The 15,374-nt window shown below is 43.8% G+C and overlaps 1 protein-coding gene across 1 annotated transcript in view; it reads right to left on the bottom strand.

Annotated features, from left to right (window-relative positions):
* Nucleotides 1–12,662, bottom strand: part of ATP1B3 (ATPase Na+/K+ transporting subunit beta 3) — a 50,028-nt gene extending 37,366 nt beyond the window's left edge. Inside the window, exon 1 of the mRNA XM_026454183.2 lies at nt 11,863–12,662. Within this exon, the coding sequence (XP_026309968.1) occupies nt 11,863–11,971 (109 nt within the window). The 5' untranslated portion in view covers nt 11,972–12,662. The remainder of the gene's footprint in view (nt 1–11,862) is intronic.
* Nucleotides 12,663–15,374: the final 2,712 nt, after the last annotated feature.

Below are 15,374 nucleotides of genomic sequence, written 5' to 3'. Positions count from 1 at the left end.
TGAACACCCATAAACCATCAGGATTCTACATTTAACATTTTGCTGTATTTATCTCATTTTTTTTTATTATACTTGAAGTTCTAGGGTACATGTGCACAATGTGCAGGTTTGTTACATATGTATACATGTGCCATGTTGGTGTGCTGCACCCATTAACTCGTCATTTACATTAGGTACGTCTCCTAATGCTATCCCTTCCCCCTGTACCTCCCCACAATAGGACCCGGTGTGTGATGCTCCCCTTCCTGTGTCCAAGTGATCTCATTGTTCAATTCCCACCTAGTTATCTCATTTTTAAGATTCATTTCAAGTTGCAAACATCAGAGAACACTTCAGCATGTGTATTAACTAAAACTGAGAAAAAATGCATATTCAGTGAAATATACAAATCTCCAATATACCACTTAATGAGTTTTGACAAATGCATTCACTTATGATCCAAAGCCCTATTCAAGATACAGAACACTTATCATCACCCTGAAAGTTCCCTCACGTCCCTTCCTAGTCCTTCTCCTTGTCCACTGCCCTAAAGGCAACCACCGTTCTGGGTTTTTTTTTCCAGCATAGGTAAGAATTGCTTATTTTAGAATTTCACATAAATAAAACCATATAGTATGTCCTCTCTTTGGTAAGGCTTTTGTTCCCAGTCAACCTGTGAGATTCATCACATTTTGTACATCAGTAGTTCATTCCTTTTTACCATTGAGTAGTATACCATTGGGTAGACACGCAAGTTTATCTATCGCCTAGCTGATAAAAACCTGAACTGTTCCAAGTCTGGAACTATTATGAATAGAGCTACTATGAATATTTTTGTACAAGAGTACTTTGTGAATGTATGTTTTCATCTCTCTTGGATAAAGCACACCCAAGAGCAGAACTCCTGCCTCAGGGGGTGGGCATATATTTACCTTTTTAAGACACTGCCAGACCTTTATGGACATGCCACATATTACCTTTCAAAAATGATTTATATACTTAACAGGGGCTACCCAGGGAAGAAGCTGAAGATGATGGTGGACTTACTGATATTCACATCTGTACTGTAAAAAAATGGTGTTACTTTTGTTATATGAAAAGAACAAAGCCAAGAGTCCACATCCCATTTAAGACCAGTTCAGATTTCTTGAGTCAGACTACAATGACCACTCGCCAACTCTAACTTCTAAAGCAAACCACGGCTGCTGCTATTTTTGTAAATAAAATGCTAGACATGCCCGTTAGTTCTATGGTCAATTTCAAGCTACAGTAGTGGAGCTAGGTAGTTGCAACAAACACCATGTGGTCAGCAAAGCCTACAACAATATGGTCCTTTGAAGCTTGCTGCCTCCCATTCCAAAGCATTTATATAAGTAGGCTTTGTTGTAATTTCAAAGTTACATTTGAAACTATCTCATACAACTGTTTTTTCTTTTTTGGGGGGATATGGTCTCAGTCATCCAGGCTGGAGTGCAGTGGCACAATCATGGCTCACTGCAGTCTCAACTTCCCAGGCTCAAGTGATTGTCCAGTCTCAACCTCCTGGTTTAAAAAATTAGTTGGCTGTGGTAGCACACATCTGGAACCAAAGATGTGCGCTACCACAACCAGTTAATTTTTTAAATTATTTTTTGTAGAGATGGGGCCTCCCTATATCATCCGGGCTGGTATTGAATTCCAGGACTGAAGTGCTCCTCCCATCGTGGCCTCCCAAAGTGCTGGGCTAAAAGGCATGAGTCACCATGCCTGTCTGAACTTTTTTCTTTTATAAAGGAAACAAGGCTAAGAGATCTTGAGTTATCTAAGCTTTGACAGAGATGTGGAACTAGAATTTAGGTCTCTGAGTCCTATCTGGTCATCTTCTCAGTATACTGGTGTACTTTTAAGATGCATCGAGTAAAAATATATAAGCCGACCAGTTCACTTTGTATTATGATGCCCTCTCTGGAAACTTCAAAACTTAATTAGAAATGTAGTAGAGCAGAGCCACTGTGAACTGGGTGACAGAACTATGCCTTTATGTACAGATATAACATTTTCGACATTATAGGAAATAAGTGGTATTATTTCCACCTGAGCATATCAGGGAAGGCTTATGGCAGAGTCAGCACTGAAGCTAGGTCTGTGAAATGAGGAAGAATTCATGTGCACAGAATGGAGAGATGTGGGAAGGAACAGACAGGGGTTCCAGACTAAGGGTCTCAGATACATCTATGTGGCTACAACATAGGGTGCATTTGTAGGCGAGGTGGGAAATGATGGGTTATTTAGGGTTGGAAACAGCTCCATGCCCACATACAATAAACCTGGAATGCCAGGTTGTCTGGAACTTACCTAAACTTTCTGGAAGCAGCATGGACCCAAACACAGTTTTGGGGTACAGAGAGTAATATGATCAAAGCTGCAGCTTTAGAAATAACCTGACAGCAATGGGCTACATTGCTTAAGTCACAATGTTCTCGCTGATTCTTTGGATCTTACTGGAGATGCACCAATAGGTAAGACCCACTTTCCCCAGGGTCAACAACACTACAGGGGTGTGTGTGTGTGTGTGTGTGTGTGTGTGTGTGTGTTTAAAGCAGCAGATAAAAGCTGGAAAGCCAATCATCTATGAGAAGCTGGAACAACTGTGAAAAAATTACAAAGATCTTCATCTGGTGCTTCAAGTGTTTTAATCAGAGAGTTTATAAGAAAAGGCACCCCCTGGCCAGGCACGGTAGCTCATGCCTGTAATCTCAGCACTTTGGGAGGCTGAGGCAGGCGAATCACCTGAGGTCAGGAGTTCGAGACCAGCTTGACCAATACGATGAAATCCCGTCTCTACTTAAAACACAAAAATTAGCCAGGCGTGGTGACATGTGCCTGTAATCCCAGCAACTCGGGAGACTGAGACAGGAGAATCACTTAAACCCGGGAGGCGGAGGTTGCAGTGAGCCAAGATTGTGCCATTGCACTCCAGCCTGGGCAACAAGAGCGAAACTCCATCTGAAAAAAAAAAAAAGAAAAGAAAAGGCACTACAGGATCCCGATAAAATGAGGACAAGTTTGGTGGGAGTGTTAATGAAATTTGGAATGGGTGGCTAGGATTATGAAGTTAGGAAAAATGAGCATCTCAGGTGTCCTCTGAATGTGTGTTTTGATGGAGTAAAGAGAAAATGTTGACTAAGTCAAAGAAAATTAATTCCTAAAATAAGTGTAGTGCGAGTAATGGGGGTATGGGCCACAAAGATTCAAGAGATTCAAGCAATGTTATTGAATAGGACCGGCACAATTTGGCTAAGTCTAGAGCCTAGAGGACAGGATAGTGAAGCTGTTTTTTAAAACTGCCAAAACAGGAGCAATACAGAACTTCAGTGGAGGAAGGGAAACGAGCTATGTACCAGATGATGTTACCTGGTATAAGAGTTAGTTAAGACATCTAAGCCTCACACTCAGATTTGTGGGATATGCAGAAAGCAACTGAGAATAAACAGGGGCCTGGAACCTGAGAGAGATGTCGAACAAGAAGTAAAATCTGTGAATGATCTTTGCAGTTATTATATGACATTGCCAGGAAAGAAGAGAAAACAAGCCCAAAGACAGCACCTGAGATATATACATTGTATTAGTCAGGGCCTAGAGGGACAGAACTAAATAGGAGATATGTATATATCTCCTTGAGGAGCAAGGAGAGCCAGTCTGAGTCTCAAAACCAAAGAACGTGGAGTCTGATGTTGAGGGCAGGAAGCATCCAGCACGGAAGAAAGATGTAGGCTAGGAGGCTAGGCCAGTTTTTCTGCCAGCTTTATATTCACTAGCAGTTGATTAGATGGTGCCCACCCAATTAAGGGTGGGTCTGCCTTCCCCAGCCCACTGACTCAAATGTTAATCTCCTTTGGCAACACCCTCACAGACACACCCAGGACCAATACTTTCTTTCCTTCAACCCAGTCAAGTTGACACTCAATACTATTAACCATCACAAACATTTAGAAGACAGGAAGAGCAAACAGGGAGGAATTAAGAAAGGAATGGTTAGTAATCCCAGCACTTTGGGAGGCCGAGATGGGCGGATCACAAGGTCAGGAGATCGAGACCACCCTGGCTAACATGGTGAAACCCCGTCTCTACTGAAAAAAAAAATACAAAAAACTAGCCGGGCGAGGTGGCGGCGCCTGTAGTCCCAGCTACTCGGGAGGCTGAGGCAGGAGAATGGCGTGAACCCAGGAGGCGGAGCTTGCAGTGAGCTGAGATCCGGCCACTGCACTCCAGCCTGGGTGACAGAGCGAGACTCTGTCTCAAAAAAAAAAAGAAAGGAATGGTTAGAAAGCTAGGGAGTGGGAGCAGGAGTATGTAAAGGGCCACTTTTATGAGCCAGATACTGCCAACATGCTAAAACCAAAAGAAAAGTACCCCATGCCTTGCAGGAAGGTCACTTCCAAAGTCATATCTTACCCACAGCACCAGCAAAATCCTGAGAAGTCACAAATAAGAGCAAGCTCCCCAAATGAGTCAGTAACAAAGTTTAAACAGGTATGTGGGAGGTTATCGCGTTAAAAAAATTTTTTCAGAAATATTATCAGTAATAGCATCCCATAAGGGAAGAAGGGCACTATTGAATAAACTCCCATTAAATTTGAGAGCAGGTAAGTTAAAAGACAAAAAGACTTTGTGAGGGTCTCATGAAAGCAGTATAAGAAGCTGAAAAGAGCAATAAAGCAGGAAGTAAACCTAAATAAAATTTTGCCCTGGTTCTGTCACTGTTATCAGGTGCACAATCCAGGCATGTCACAAACTCAGCTGAGTCTCCAATAAGAAAGTTAAGTGGAAAAATCACTAAGCTTCCTTTGAACACTGAACTTCCATGAAAACCCATCAGTACTCTAGCAAAAGAAAAAGGAAAATGCCCCCAAATTGAGGGGACGATTATACTACGGTACGCCAGACGCTGTGAAGATGTTAGAAACAATACTGCAGAAGACTAACTTCATGGAAACATCCACACCACTGCTCATTCATTCAACCAGCTTGTATTACACTCCTAGTAAGTGCCAGGACAGGCCAGGAGTTAGAGAATCCAAGAGGAATAAGACACGAATAAGATTACAGTCTAGTAAACAGGCAACGACAACAATATATAAAGTTACAAATGCTATGACAGAAAAAGCTTTTATTTATTTTATTTTATTGAATCTTAACCTTTCTTTTAGATAGGCTAACTCTGTCACCCAGGCTGGAATGCAGCGGCACAATTACAGCTCACTGTAGCCTCGACCTCCTGGACTCAGGGGATCCTCCCACCTCAGCCTCCCATGTAGCTCGACGACAGGTCATCATCAAAGTCTGACTGCAAACATTCACTACGTGACCACACGTGGGCTAATTTTTTGTATTTTTAGTAGTGACAGGGTTTCACCATGTTGCCCAGGCCAACTTCTAACTCCTGGCCACAAGTGATCCACCCACCTCAGCTTCCCAAAGTGCTGGGATTACAGGCAAGAGCCACTGCACCCTGCCATAATGCAAAGAGGAGTTCAAAGACGTTTTCCGGAGATTAGACTATCAAAGCTGACATCTGAGTAGCCAGACCAACATGGAATAAGGGGATGAGAGGCCCAGAAGCTAGGAAACAGCCCAGAAGGGGTAGGAAATAACGATGTGGAACGGTAGAGAGAGATGACAGGAGAGAAGTAAGCCACTGAGATTTTAAAGAGTTTGTATGTCACGCTAAGGAGCCCTTGAGAACAACACAGATTTACATGAAGACATACCTATGAAACATCCAACTGGAGATTTCTGATAGGCAGGTGGTTATATCAACATTAAAAAGTCATATGAGGCCGGGCGCGGTGGCTCACGCCTGTAATCCCAGCACACTGGGAGGCCAAGGCCTGCAGATCACCTGAGGTCGGGAGTTTGAGACCAGCCTGACCAACATGGAGAAACCCCATCTCTACTAAAAACACAAAAATTAGCTGGGCGTGGTGGCACATGCCTGTAATCCCAGCTACTTGGGAGGCTGAGACAGGAGAATCGCTTGAATCCGGGAGGCAGAGGTTGCGGTGAGCTGAGATCGCACCATTGCACTCCAGCCTGGGCAACAAGAGCGCAACTCCGTCTTAAAAAAAAAAAAATCATGATTAGATATGCAGCTTTGGGAGTCCCAACAGAGATAGTAACTAAGCCACCAGACCAGAGAAATTTAGATAAATTCAACAGGAAGTGTATATGGTCACCACAAAGGTGACAGAACTAAGGACACCTCCAGCACATCAACATTTAGGAGAAAGGCAGAGGAATAAAGACCATTCTCCTTAAATGTTAAATGATAAGATCCGGTATGTAATTATGCATTTTAAAACTTTATTCAGGTATGTTTCAAAAACTTATTTATACACAGGAAAAAGACATAAAATGTTAACAGTAGTTATATAAGTGGTTAAAGATTACAGGTGACTTTTCTTCAAAACCAATAGAATGAATGCAAAACTAGAAAATAATAAATTTATCTTTCAAGATTAAATGGGTGTTTCCTCCTATTTCACAATCAGTGTTAAATGACTGGTCCTTAATTAAATGATGATAAACTCATGGAAAAGTTGTTACTACAGATAGGAGGCCTTTTAAGACTTCTTTTAATACAACTAGTTTAATTCTATAGATATAAATCCAAAAGTCAATTTCAAAGAAATCAAATTACATCAGGGGTGGGGAGAGGCTCTTTAATAATCTTAAAGCACTCGTACTACCATAATTACAATGGTATAACACAACACATAAACTTACCCTTTCTCTCCCTCCCACCACAGGACTACTTCCTGGACAATCCAGGAGGTACTTTCTCCCGCTAGATGATGGCTCAGTACCTGCCCCGCTCTTCTGCTGCCATCACATGTACCATTGGCCTGCATTTATAGCTGGCACACAGGGTAAGGTAAGTCCTGTTACTTTCCCAGTGATGCACATTTTTGTAAAGTTTGTAAAGCTTCTATTTATGCCTGTGTTCCATTATTGGAACGCTAAGCATGTGGGAGTTATATCCTACTGCTCAATGTCATTGCCAAGATCTGATTGCAAAAATGCAAAAAATTGCAACCTCCAGCATAAATGGGTTAATGGCACACTCCACATTCTCCACATTAACAATGTCACACATTAAGATGTGTGACAAAGAACACCATCTTACAACAATTATGTGACACTGAAAAACAAACATCTGCCTTCTCCCCTACTGTCAGATGCCCCAGGTGGGATGAAGTCTGATCTCCAAAGTAGAACAATTACTGAGTCATGACCTAGAAGTGACTGAGAAAATGGCACTTCATGGACCTATAGTAAAAGAAAAGGCACACAAACAAAATATATGTGCTAATAGTTTTGGTTCAGAATTCTGACTAGGCTTGGAAATCAGTGACTTGAGTTTTAAGTTAATGTTAATAGAAAGCATTTACTGACAGACCACCTTAATAAAGATAATGAACCCCGAAGAAGCTCACAAGTAGATGTTATGAAATGACAACACATCATGGCATAGTTGGTTTTTCTTTTCTTTTTTTTTTTTGGAGACGGAGTCTCGCTCTTGTCACTCGGGCTGCAGTGCAGTGGCACGATCTCGGCTCACTGCAACCTCTGCCTCCTGGGTTCAAGCAATTCTCCTGCCTTAGCCTTCAGAGCAGTTGGGATTACAGGAGCCCACCACCATGCCGGGCTAATTTTTGTATTTTTAGTAGAGACGGATTTCACCATGTTGGCCAGGCTGGTCTCAAACTCTGACCTCAGGTGATCTGCCTGCCTCGGCTTCCCAAGTGCTGGGATTACAGGCATGAGCCACCAAGTCCAGCCTTGTTTTGTTTTTTAAAAAATCTCTGGCCCTGGAGTCTGAAGCCCCAAGGATTTCATCCCTAACTTCCTGAGTGAATTTTGGCAAATCACATGACCCATCGGTTTAATTTTGCCACCTATGAAACGAAGGCACTGGGCTAGATTAGTGGCTTTCAAGAGTTTTTGGACTATGAGCCAAAGTAACAATTACAGTTTACATTGGGGTATCTATATATGCAAAATACACAAAAGTTTCATGAAATAACACTTTTTTTTTTTAGCTAGAATAAACATATTAGGTAAAATAAACATATTTTTACTATTCTATTTCATCATTTAAAAAAATGTTAATAGCAACACATGGCCCACTACTAGTAGTTTCAATAACACTAGACAATCTCTAAGCTTCATTAATTTGACTCTAATTGTATTCAATGAACTTAAGTTATTTAATATTTTGCAACATCAGCCACTAGGTGCTCAATTTTCTTTGTCCCGTGTATTCATAAATGGCAACTATTTATTGCTGATGTATACTTACTTTTCAGCTTGAAAAGCAGTGCTAAGTACACTTGGATCACCCAACTAGTTGGCTGTAGGTTACTGTGAAAATCACATGAGGTAACTTATGTATAAACATTTCGAAACTGCTGTAACCACCTGTAAGATATTAGCCGAATACACAATAAAGCGGCCACTCAAAATCTTTATGTAGCTGTTTTAAATAAGGCAATGCAATGTAACATGCAACACTTTCACTTTACCCAAAATGTAAATAGCACAACTACCTTTTAAAGATGTGTGCTTTTTAACGTATCCAATGCACTTGGAGAGGAACCTCAGATCAAAATGAGACAAACATACTAAAGCCTTAAATGTCTAAAAACAAAACCGGGAAACATCTTAAATGAATGATAAAATCCTGGGAGTAGACACACCAGGAGTCCTAGGAACTTTACAAGGTCAAAAGAGATGTAATTTTTTTTTCTTCTACCCCCTACAACAAACACATAATCTTTTACTACCACCACCTACATAAAATTTGATTTAAAAAAAAAAGTCAAAAAGACAACTAGAAAAAAAATTTACAAAATAACAAAAGGCTGTTTTTCTTTAAAAAAAAAAAAAAAAAAAAAGCTGTTACCAAAAAATGTAAGGTTTTTTTTTTTTTTTGAGATTGAGTCTTGCTTTGTCACCCAGGCTGGAGTGCAGTGCTGTGGATCTCAGCTCACTGCAATCTCCACCTCCTGGGTTCATGCGATTCTCCTGCCTCAGCCTCCCAAGTAGCTGGGACTACAGGCAGGCGCCACCACAGCTGGCTAATATTATTATTATTATCATTATTTTCATTTTTAGTAGAGACAGGGTATCACCATGTTGGCCTGGCTGGTCTTGAACTCCTGACCTCAAGTGATCCACCCACCTCGGCCTCCCAAAGTGCTGGGATTACAGGTGTGAGTCACCGCACCCGGCCCAAAAAATGTAAGGTTTTAAAAGAGATAACCCGGGTAAAAATAGCCTCAGTGCTGATGAAGGTATGAGACACCGCTACACACCGTTGGAAGTATAAATTGTTAGAAACTTCTTGGAAGGCACACGAAAACAAATTTTCAAAATGTAAAAAGTACATATGAATGGCCTAGATATCCCATCGGTATAAATATATACCAAAGAAATAAATTTGCAAAAATGTACGTGAAAAGGGTGAATATAGGGAAACCTGTCTCTAAAAATAAATCTTTAGTAACATGGAAAGATGACCACAATATACTCAGAATATGAAACAACACTTTATGATCCTTTTGTTAAAAGAAAAAAAAAAAGCAAATGTTATACACAATTTAGTAAGATATATACCAGAATGTTAATAGTATCTCTGAGGTATGATGAGATCCGGCAGGAAGCCCATACAGTCCCTTTGAGAGCATTAGAAAAGGAACCCCTCCTGGCAGACATATCCCCAGAGGCACAGACCTCTCCAAACTGATCTGGTCTTTGCAAGAATTAGGACAAGGTGCCCCTTCTCTAGGCAGACCCAACCATGGTCTAGGGTACACAGCCTGGCAAGCTGAATACGGATTTCGGCCTCCTCTCACGACTCCCTTACATATCCTTAGAAGAATATCCGCATACTGGGACAGGATTATGGTAAATTTTCACCTACATATGCCATTCTTCATCGGTTTACTATTATTACAATAAACAAAAAATTTACTGATAAGAGTAATACTTATCGATTTTGAAGAGATTGGCTTAATTCTTCCAAAATGAATCCCAACTTCACTTGTACTAGTTTTACAGTCCTTACACACTGCCCTATACTTATTTGTGCACGTTATCTATTTAAATGCACTGATCCAATAAAATAAAATCTCTACCCTAGGTCATATAATACAAAGGTTGAAGAGCACTGTCTGCAGTAAGAAACGTCATTCTAACACAAAGTGGAGTTACTCTGTTCTGGAAATGAGGAAGCCCTGGGGAAGGAGAAAGGGAGGAAGGTAGCCTATCAAAATTAATCCCTCTCCACCACTCAAAAATTTCTTCAGCAAAAAGTTAGTACACTCTAGAAACAAGCAATTAAGCTTTATAAATGTTCTTTGTTCTTTTGTTCCCATGTAAATCTGGATGCAAGATTTATTTCTTCATCACACTAGTGGGTTCCCAAAAGAAGACAGCAATTTAAATAAAAATCTTGAGTGATTACCATGCAGTTAGGCAAGGCATCTGTAAAATAATACAACCGCTGGACTAGGATTAAAGGAGAACTGGGTTCTTTTCTTGGCTTTGTGGCATATGTAATTTTACACAAGGCAAAAATTACAACCTCTCTGGGTCTCATTTTTCTCATCTCTCTTACGTGGGGGTTGGGCTAAAAATCCTCCAAGGCCCCATTCGGTTTGTGATAAGACCGAAGTCGCCTTTTCAGCCTGAAGGAGTCCACTTCAGTCTGCAGCAACAGTTTATTTTCTGAGTCATAGCTTATTTCTCCATGCTTATCCTAAAAATGTTGTGTCCAAATAGTTCTAAGCTCTCGAGATTTATCCTCAGAAAGAAATGGTCTTTCAAGACCCACTAACAAAATGTTTCAAAAAGATTTTAAAAAGGTGAAGTTAGTTTACTTAAGTATAAAGGCAAAAAAAAAAAAAAAAAAAAAGCTCTAGCCTGCATTCAGATATTGATACAATTTTAGAAAAAAAAAAGGCATCCTAAAGCAACTCTACATGGTAGATGGTTTAAATATTTTAAAACAAAGAGCTCACGCATAGAAAAAAGCTGCTAACATACAACCATCACTCTCCTGTTTTGAAGACACAGGAAAAACAAAAACAAAAACCTGTGTTGTTCAGACAGGATTTACTTTCCCCAAAGGAGCAAATTTGTAAGGAAGAAAATCTCTGTAATTAAAAAGGAATCCGGGAGGAAACAACCTTTTCAGGGGCCTTTTCACTGTCCAAATTCAAGTGCATTTTCTCGTACAATGTACTTCTGTGATTAACTCACCGCTACACGTTTAAGGAACCCACACCCACACATAACACTCAGTCGCACTCTTCCGACCGGTCGGGGTGGCAGCGTGGACGAGTCACAAGATAGCGGCGGGAGTGGAAATTTCCTCTCCCCTGGAGTGGGGCAGGGTCTGGCTTCACCGAACCGCTCAGCGGGCCGGGCGCCTCCGCCAGGGCCTCTCCGGCCGGAGCGCTCCGTACAAAGGAGGCCCGGGGGCTAGGCTCCCGCACGCTCGGGGCCCGGCTCCGGGCAGGGGTCCCCGGCTTCCGGCGCCGCGCCGGGCGGGAGGCCCGGGCAGCACGTGCGCCCTGCTCCCGGCAGGGAGGGAGGAACCGGCGCGGCCAGGCCGGGCTGCCCGAGGGCCCCGCTGCTTCGGGAGCGAGCGACGGCCAGTCCGGCCGGCCCGGAGAGCAATGAATGGGGCCGCACTGCGCCGCCGCCGCCCGGGTTAGGGTCGGGCGGTCTGGGGCCCCGGCGCGGGGAGCCGCCTCCCGCCTTTCCGTTCCCACCCGACCGCGCCTGGCGCCCCCGGGACCGAGGCCGGCCCCGGACACCCAGCTGCCGCCCGCTCACCCCAGCTCTTGGCGGTGCGCCCCAGGAACTCTCCGGTAGTCGGGTTGTAGATGAAGAGCTTCCACTCCGCCAGGCTCTGGTTGAGGGACTTCTTCTCGTTCTTCGTCATGGTGTGCGCGCTGACTGCGAGGGGAGCTGCGGCCGCGGGGATGGAGGCGGCGAGGGCAGCGGAGGCGCGTCCCGGCTCTGGCGGCGCAACCCGGAGACAGCAGGGGAGGGTGGGACGGCCGAGAACACCTCCTCGTTACTGGGAGTACTGGAGCCGACTGCGCCGCGCCGCGCCCGGCGGCCGCTTGGGCCGCGGGAGCCTGACGTCTCCGCCTGCCGCAGCCAATCCCCTCGCCGCTCGGCCCGCGCCGCTGCCGCCTCCCGCCAGCGGCCGGGGCGCTGCCTGAGGCGGCTATGACGCCCCACCCCGCCCCGGCCCCGGCCCCGGCCCCGCCCCGCGGTAGCCTCGGGGGCTCCCTCACCCCGGGTCAGAGGAAGCGAGAAGTACGTCTAAAAATCTGAAGGTTTAGTCGCACGCACTTTTATAATAATAGCAAAAGGCAGGCATCCCCGCGCCGCAGGTTGCTTAGGAGGAGGACTGGGTTTCCTGGGCGTTCCTGGGCGCCGGGGCGCTGAGAAGATGCTACCCGCGGCAGGCGGGCGCGGAGAGCACGAAAAAGACTCCAGTTGGCCCGCGGCGTCCTCTTCGAGGGAACTTAACCGTCCCCTTCCCGAACTGCCTCCCCGACTGTCCCCAGGCGTTCTCTGGGCTCTGTGACGTTCCTACGGGACGCTCTCTGGGCTCTGTGACGTTCCTACGGGACGCTCTCTGGGCTCTGTGACGTTCCTACAGGACGCTCTGCGGGCGATCGCGCGGGGCTCCCACAGTGTACATGGTGCACTGCTGTTTCGAGAACGTCCTCGCTTGGCTCCTTTAAAGGATTCAACCGGGAGCCTCGGGTCAATGGGAATTCCGTTCTAAATATGCCAGTGAATGGAGTATAATTTTTCTCCGGATTCAGTTGAATTTATCAATGAAATCTAAATACGTGCTTTCCCAAGGGCCCTGGCAACTGAAAGCTCCCACCTTTTGCCCAGACGCTCCTACTCTTAACCCACAGGAAAGGGACACTCGTGGAGGGTCCACGCCTGTGTAGCGTCGCCGGCTTTTCATCTCCCCTGTAGAGATCGCGGCCCTTGGGCGGAGCTGAGGGTGCCGATAGCGTTTTCCTCCGCGAGATGGAGCTGAAGAGTACGGGGCCCTCAGACTCACTGACAGGATAAAGGACTTAATAGGAATTTGCACAGAAGGTACGGGGTGGGGAGGGGGGGGTCTGTTGTTGTTTTTATTTATTTTATTTTATTTTATTTTTAGAAAAAAAGCGCTGCCTCCGTTTTATTAGCAAATAAAAATTATGGAGAAATGTAACAGTCATCTTATTGTTTGGAATGATGAATTATAACCTGTCTGGAAGTTTAAACAGCCTGCAAATGGATAAATTTCCCTTTTTCCTCACTTTTCTTACCAAAGCAAGAAATAATGAATTATATCTCCCACAAATGGAAAAGTGGTAAAATACATTCCTATAAAGTGCTTTTTTTCACGCTTGAGAAGCTAAATTTATAATTATGACATTAAAAATAACCAAAGTCCATTTACATTTTGAGCCAATGACACCAAAAGATTTGTAGAAGCATTTTGGAGAGTTTGGCATGAAATCAGCATTAGAAATTAGCAAAGCACCATGCAAGCAGACTGGAATGCCCTTCTTTAAATCATAGGCAAGATTGAAAGAACTAAGAATGGAAGTAGTTGCCGGGCGAGGTGGCTCACGCCTATAATCCCAGCACTTTGGCAGGCCGAGGCAGGCGGATCACGAGGTCAGAAGATCGAGACCATCCTGGCTAACACGGCGAAACCCCGTCTCTACTAAAAATATAAAAAAATTAGCCGGGCGTGTTGGCCGGCGCCTGTAGTCCTTGCTGCTGGGGAGGCTGAGGCAGGAGAATGGCGTGAACCCGGGAGGCAGAGCTTGCAGTGAGCCGAGATCCGGCCACTGTGCTCCAGCCTGGGCGATAGAGCGAAACTGCGTCTCAAAAAAAAAAAAAATAGAAGTAGTTAACTATTTTCAACTCATTACAAATATAACTACAGGTTAGAGGAGACCTAAAATACTTGTAGAGTTCATAACAGGCTTTTACATTCAGGTAAAATGGAAGATATTTAGAATGAAACAAAACCTGTCCATTTCATTTACATTATGTGTGTGCGTGTATGTGTGTGTGTGCTGATAATAAACGTGCTTTGATAACTACCTGGCACACAAAGAAAACGTGGTAAACAAGAATATTATGAAATAGTGTTTCAAACAGATTGGCTGCTGTCAAGGATTTGTAGTTTGTATGTGTTTATTTATTTATTTTTTGAGACGGAGTCTTGCTCTTGTCACCCAGGTTGGAGTGCAGTGGCTTGGATCTTGGCTCACTGCAACCTCCACCTCCCGGGTTCAAGCAATTCTCCTGCTTCACCCTCCCAAGTAGTTGGGATTACAGACGCAAGCCACCATGTCCAGCTAATTTTTGTATTTTTCAGTAGAGATGGGGTTTCACCATGTTGGCCAGGCTGGTTTCGAACTCCTGACCTCAGGTGATCCGCCTGCCTCGGCCTTCCAAAGTGCTGGGATTAAGGCATGAGCCACCACGCCCAGCCTGTAGTTTGTATATGTTTAATGGTCATTAATATGACTTTCATATTTAGTGCTTCGTGGTTTTCCAAATAAGGTTTTAAATAGAAATATATAATTCAGTAAGCAGTTTTGAAACGCAAGACTAGTTCAGTATAGTAACTAGATCCAATAGATTTCAGTTTGGTGACATTTTTACATTCTACTCCAAAACATGGAAACTATTTATTTCTCTGATATATGGTAAGTTGAGCATTACCTGGAAGAGAAAATCCTGTGTGTACTGAGAACCACTGGCCTACCAAGTATGAGCAGATGAAACATAAAATTTAATTACAGTTACATTCTCTGTCAGTTTATTTTACTCCGAGTTTCTCCTTTGAAGGAGAAGTTACTTTGCTAGATAAAATACAGAGTGCCCACCTAAATTTAAGTCCAGATAGATGATGGATTTTTTTTGGTATACATTCCATGCAATATCTGGGACATAGCTACTCCCCCAGAATTATTCTTGTCTGTTTGAAATTCAAATTTAACTAGAAATCTTGTTTTTGTTTTTGTTTTTTTGGAGACGGAGTTTCAATCTTGTCGCCCAGGATGGAGTGCAATGGCACGATCTCAGCTCACTGCAACCTCTGCCTCCTGGGTTCAAGCGATTCTCCTGCCTCAGCCTCTGGAGTAGCTGGGATTACAAGTGTGTGCCACCACACCTGGCTAATTTTTGTATTATTAGTAGAGACAGGGTTTCACCATGTTGTCCGGGCTGGTCTCGAACTCCTGACCTCAGGTGATCCACCTGCCTCAGCCTCCCAAAGTCCTGGGATTATAGGCATGAGCCAC

The sequence above is a fragment of the Piliocolobus tephrosceles genome, chromosome 2 (assembly GCF_002776525.5).
Source record: "Piliocolobus tephrosceles isolate RC106 chromosome 2, ASM277652v3, whole genome shotgun sequence".
Classification (NCBI taxonomy): Eukaryota; Metazoa; Chordata; class Mammalia; order Primates; family Cercopithecidae; genus Piliocolobus; species Piliocolobus tephrosceles.
The sequence above is the reverse complement of the archived record's forward strand: the minus strand, read 5'-3'. Positions and strand labels throughout refer to the sequence as shown.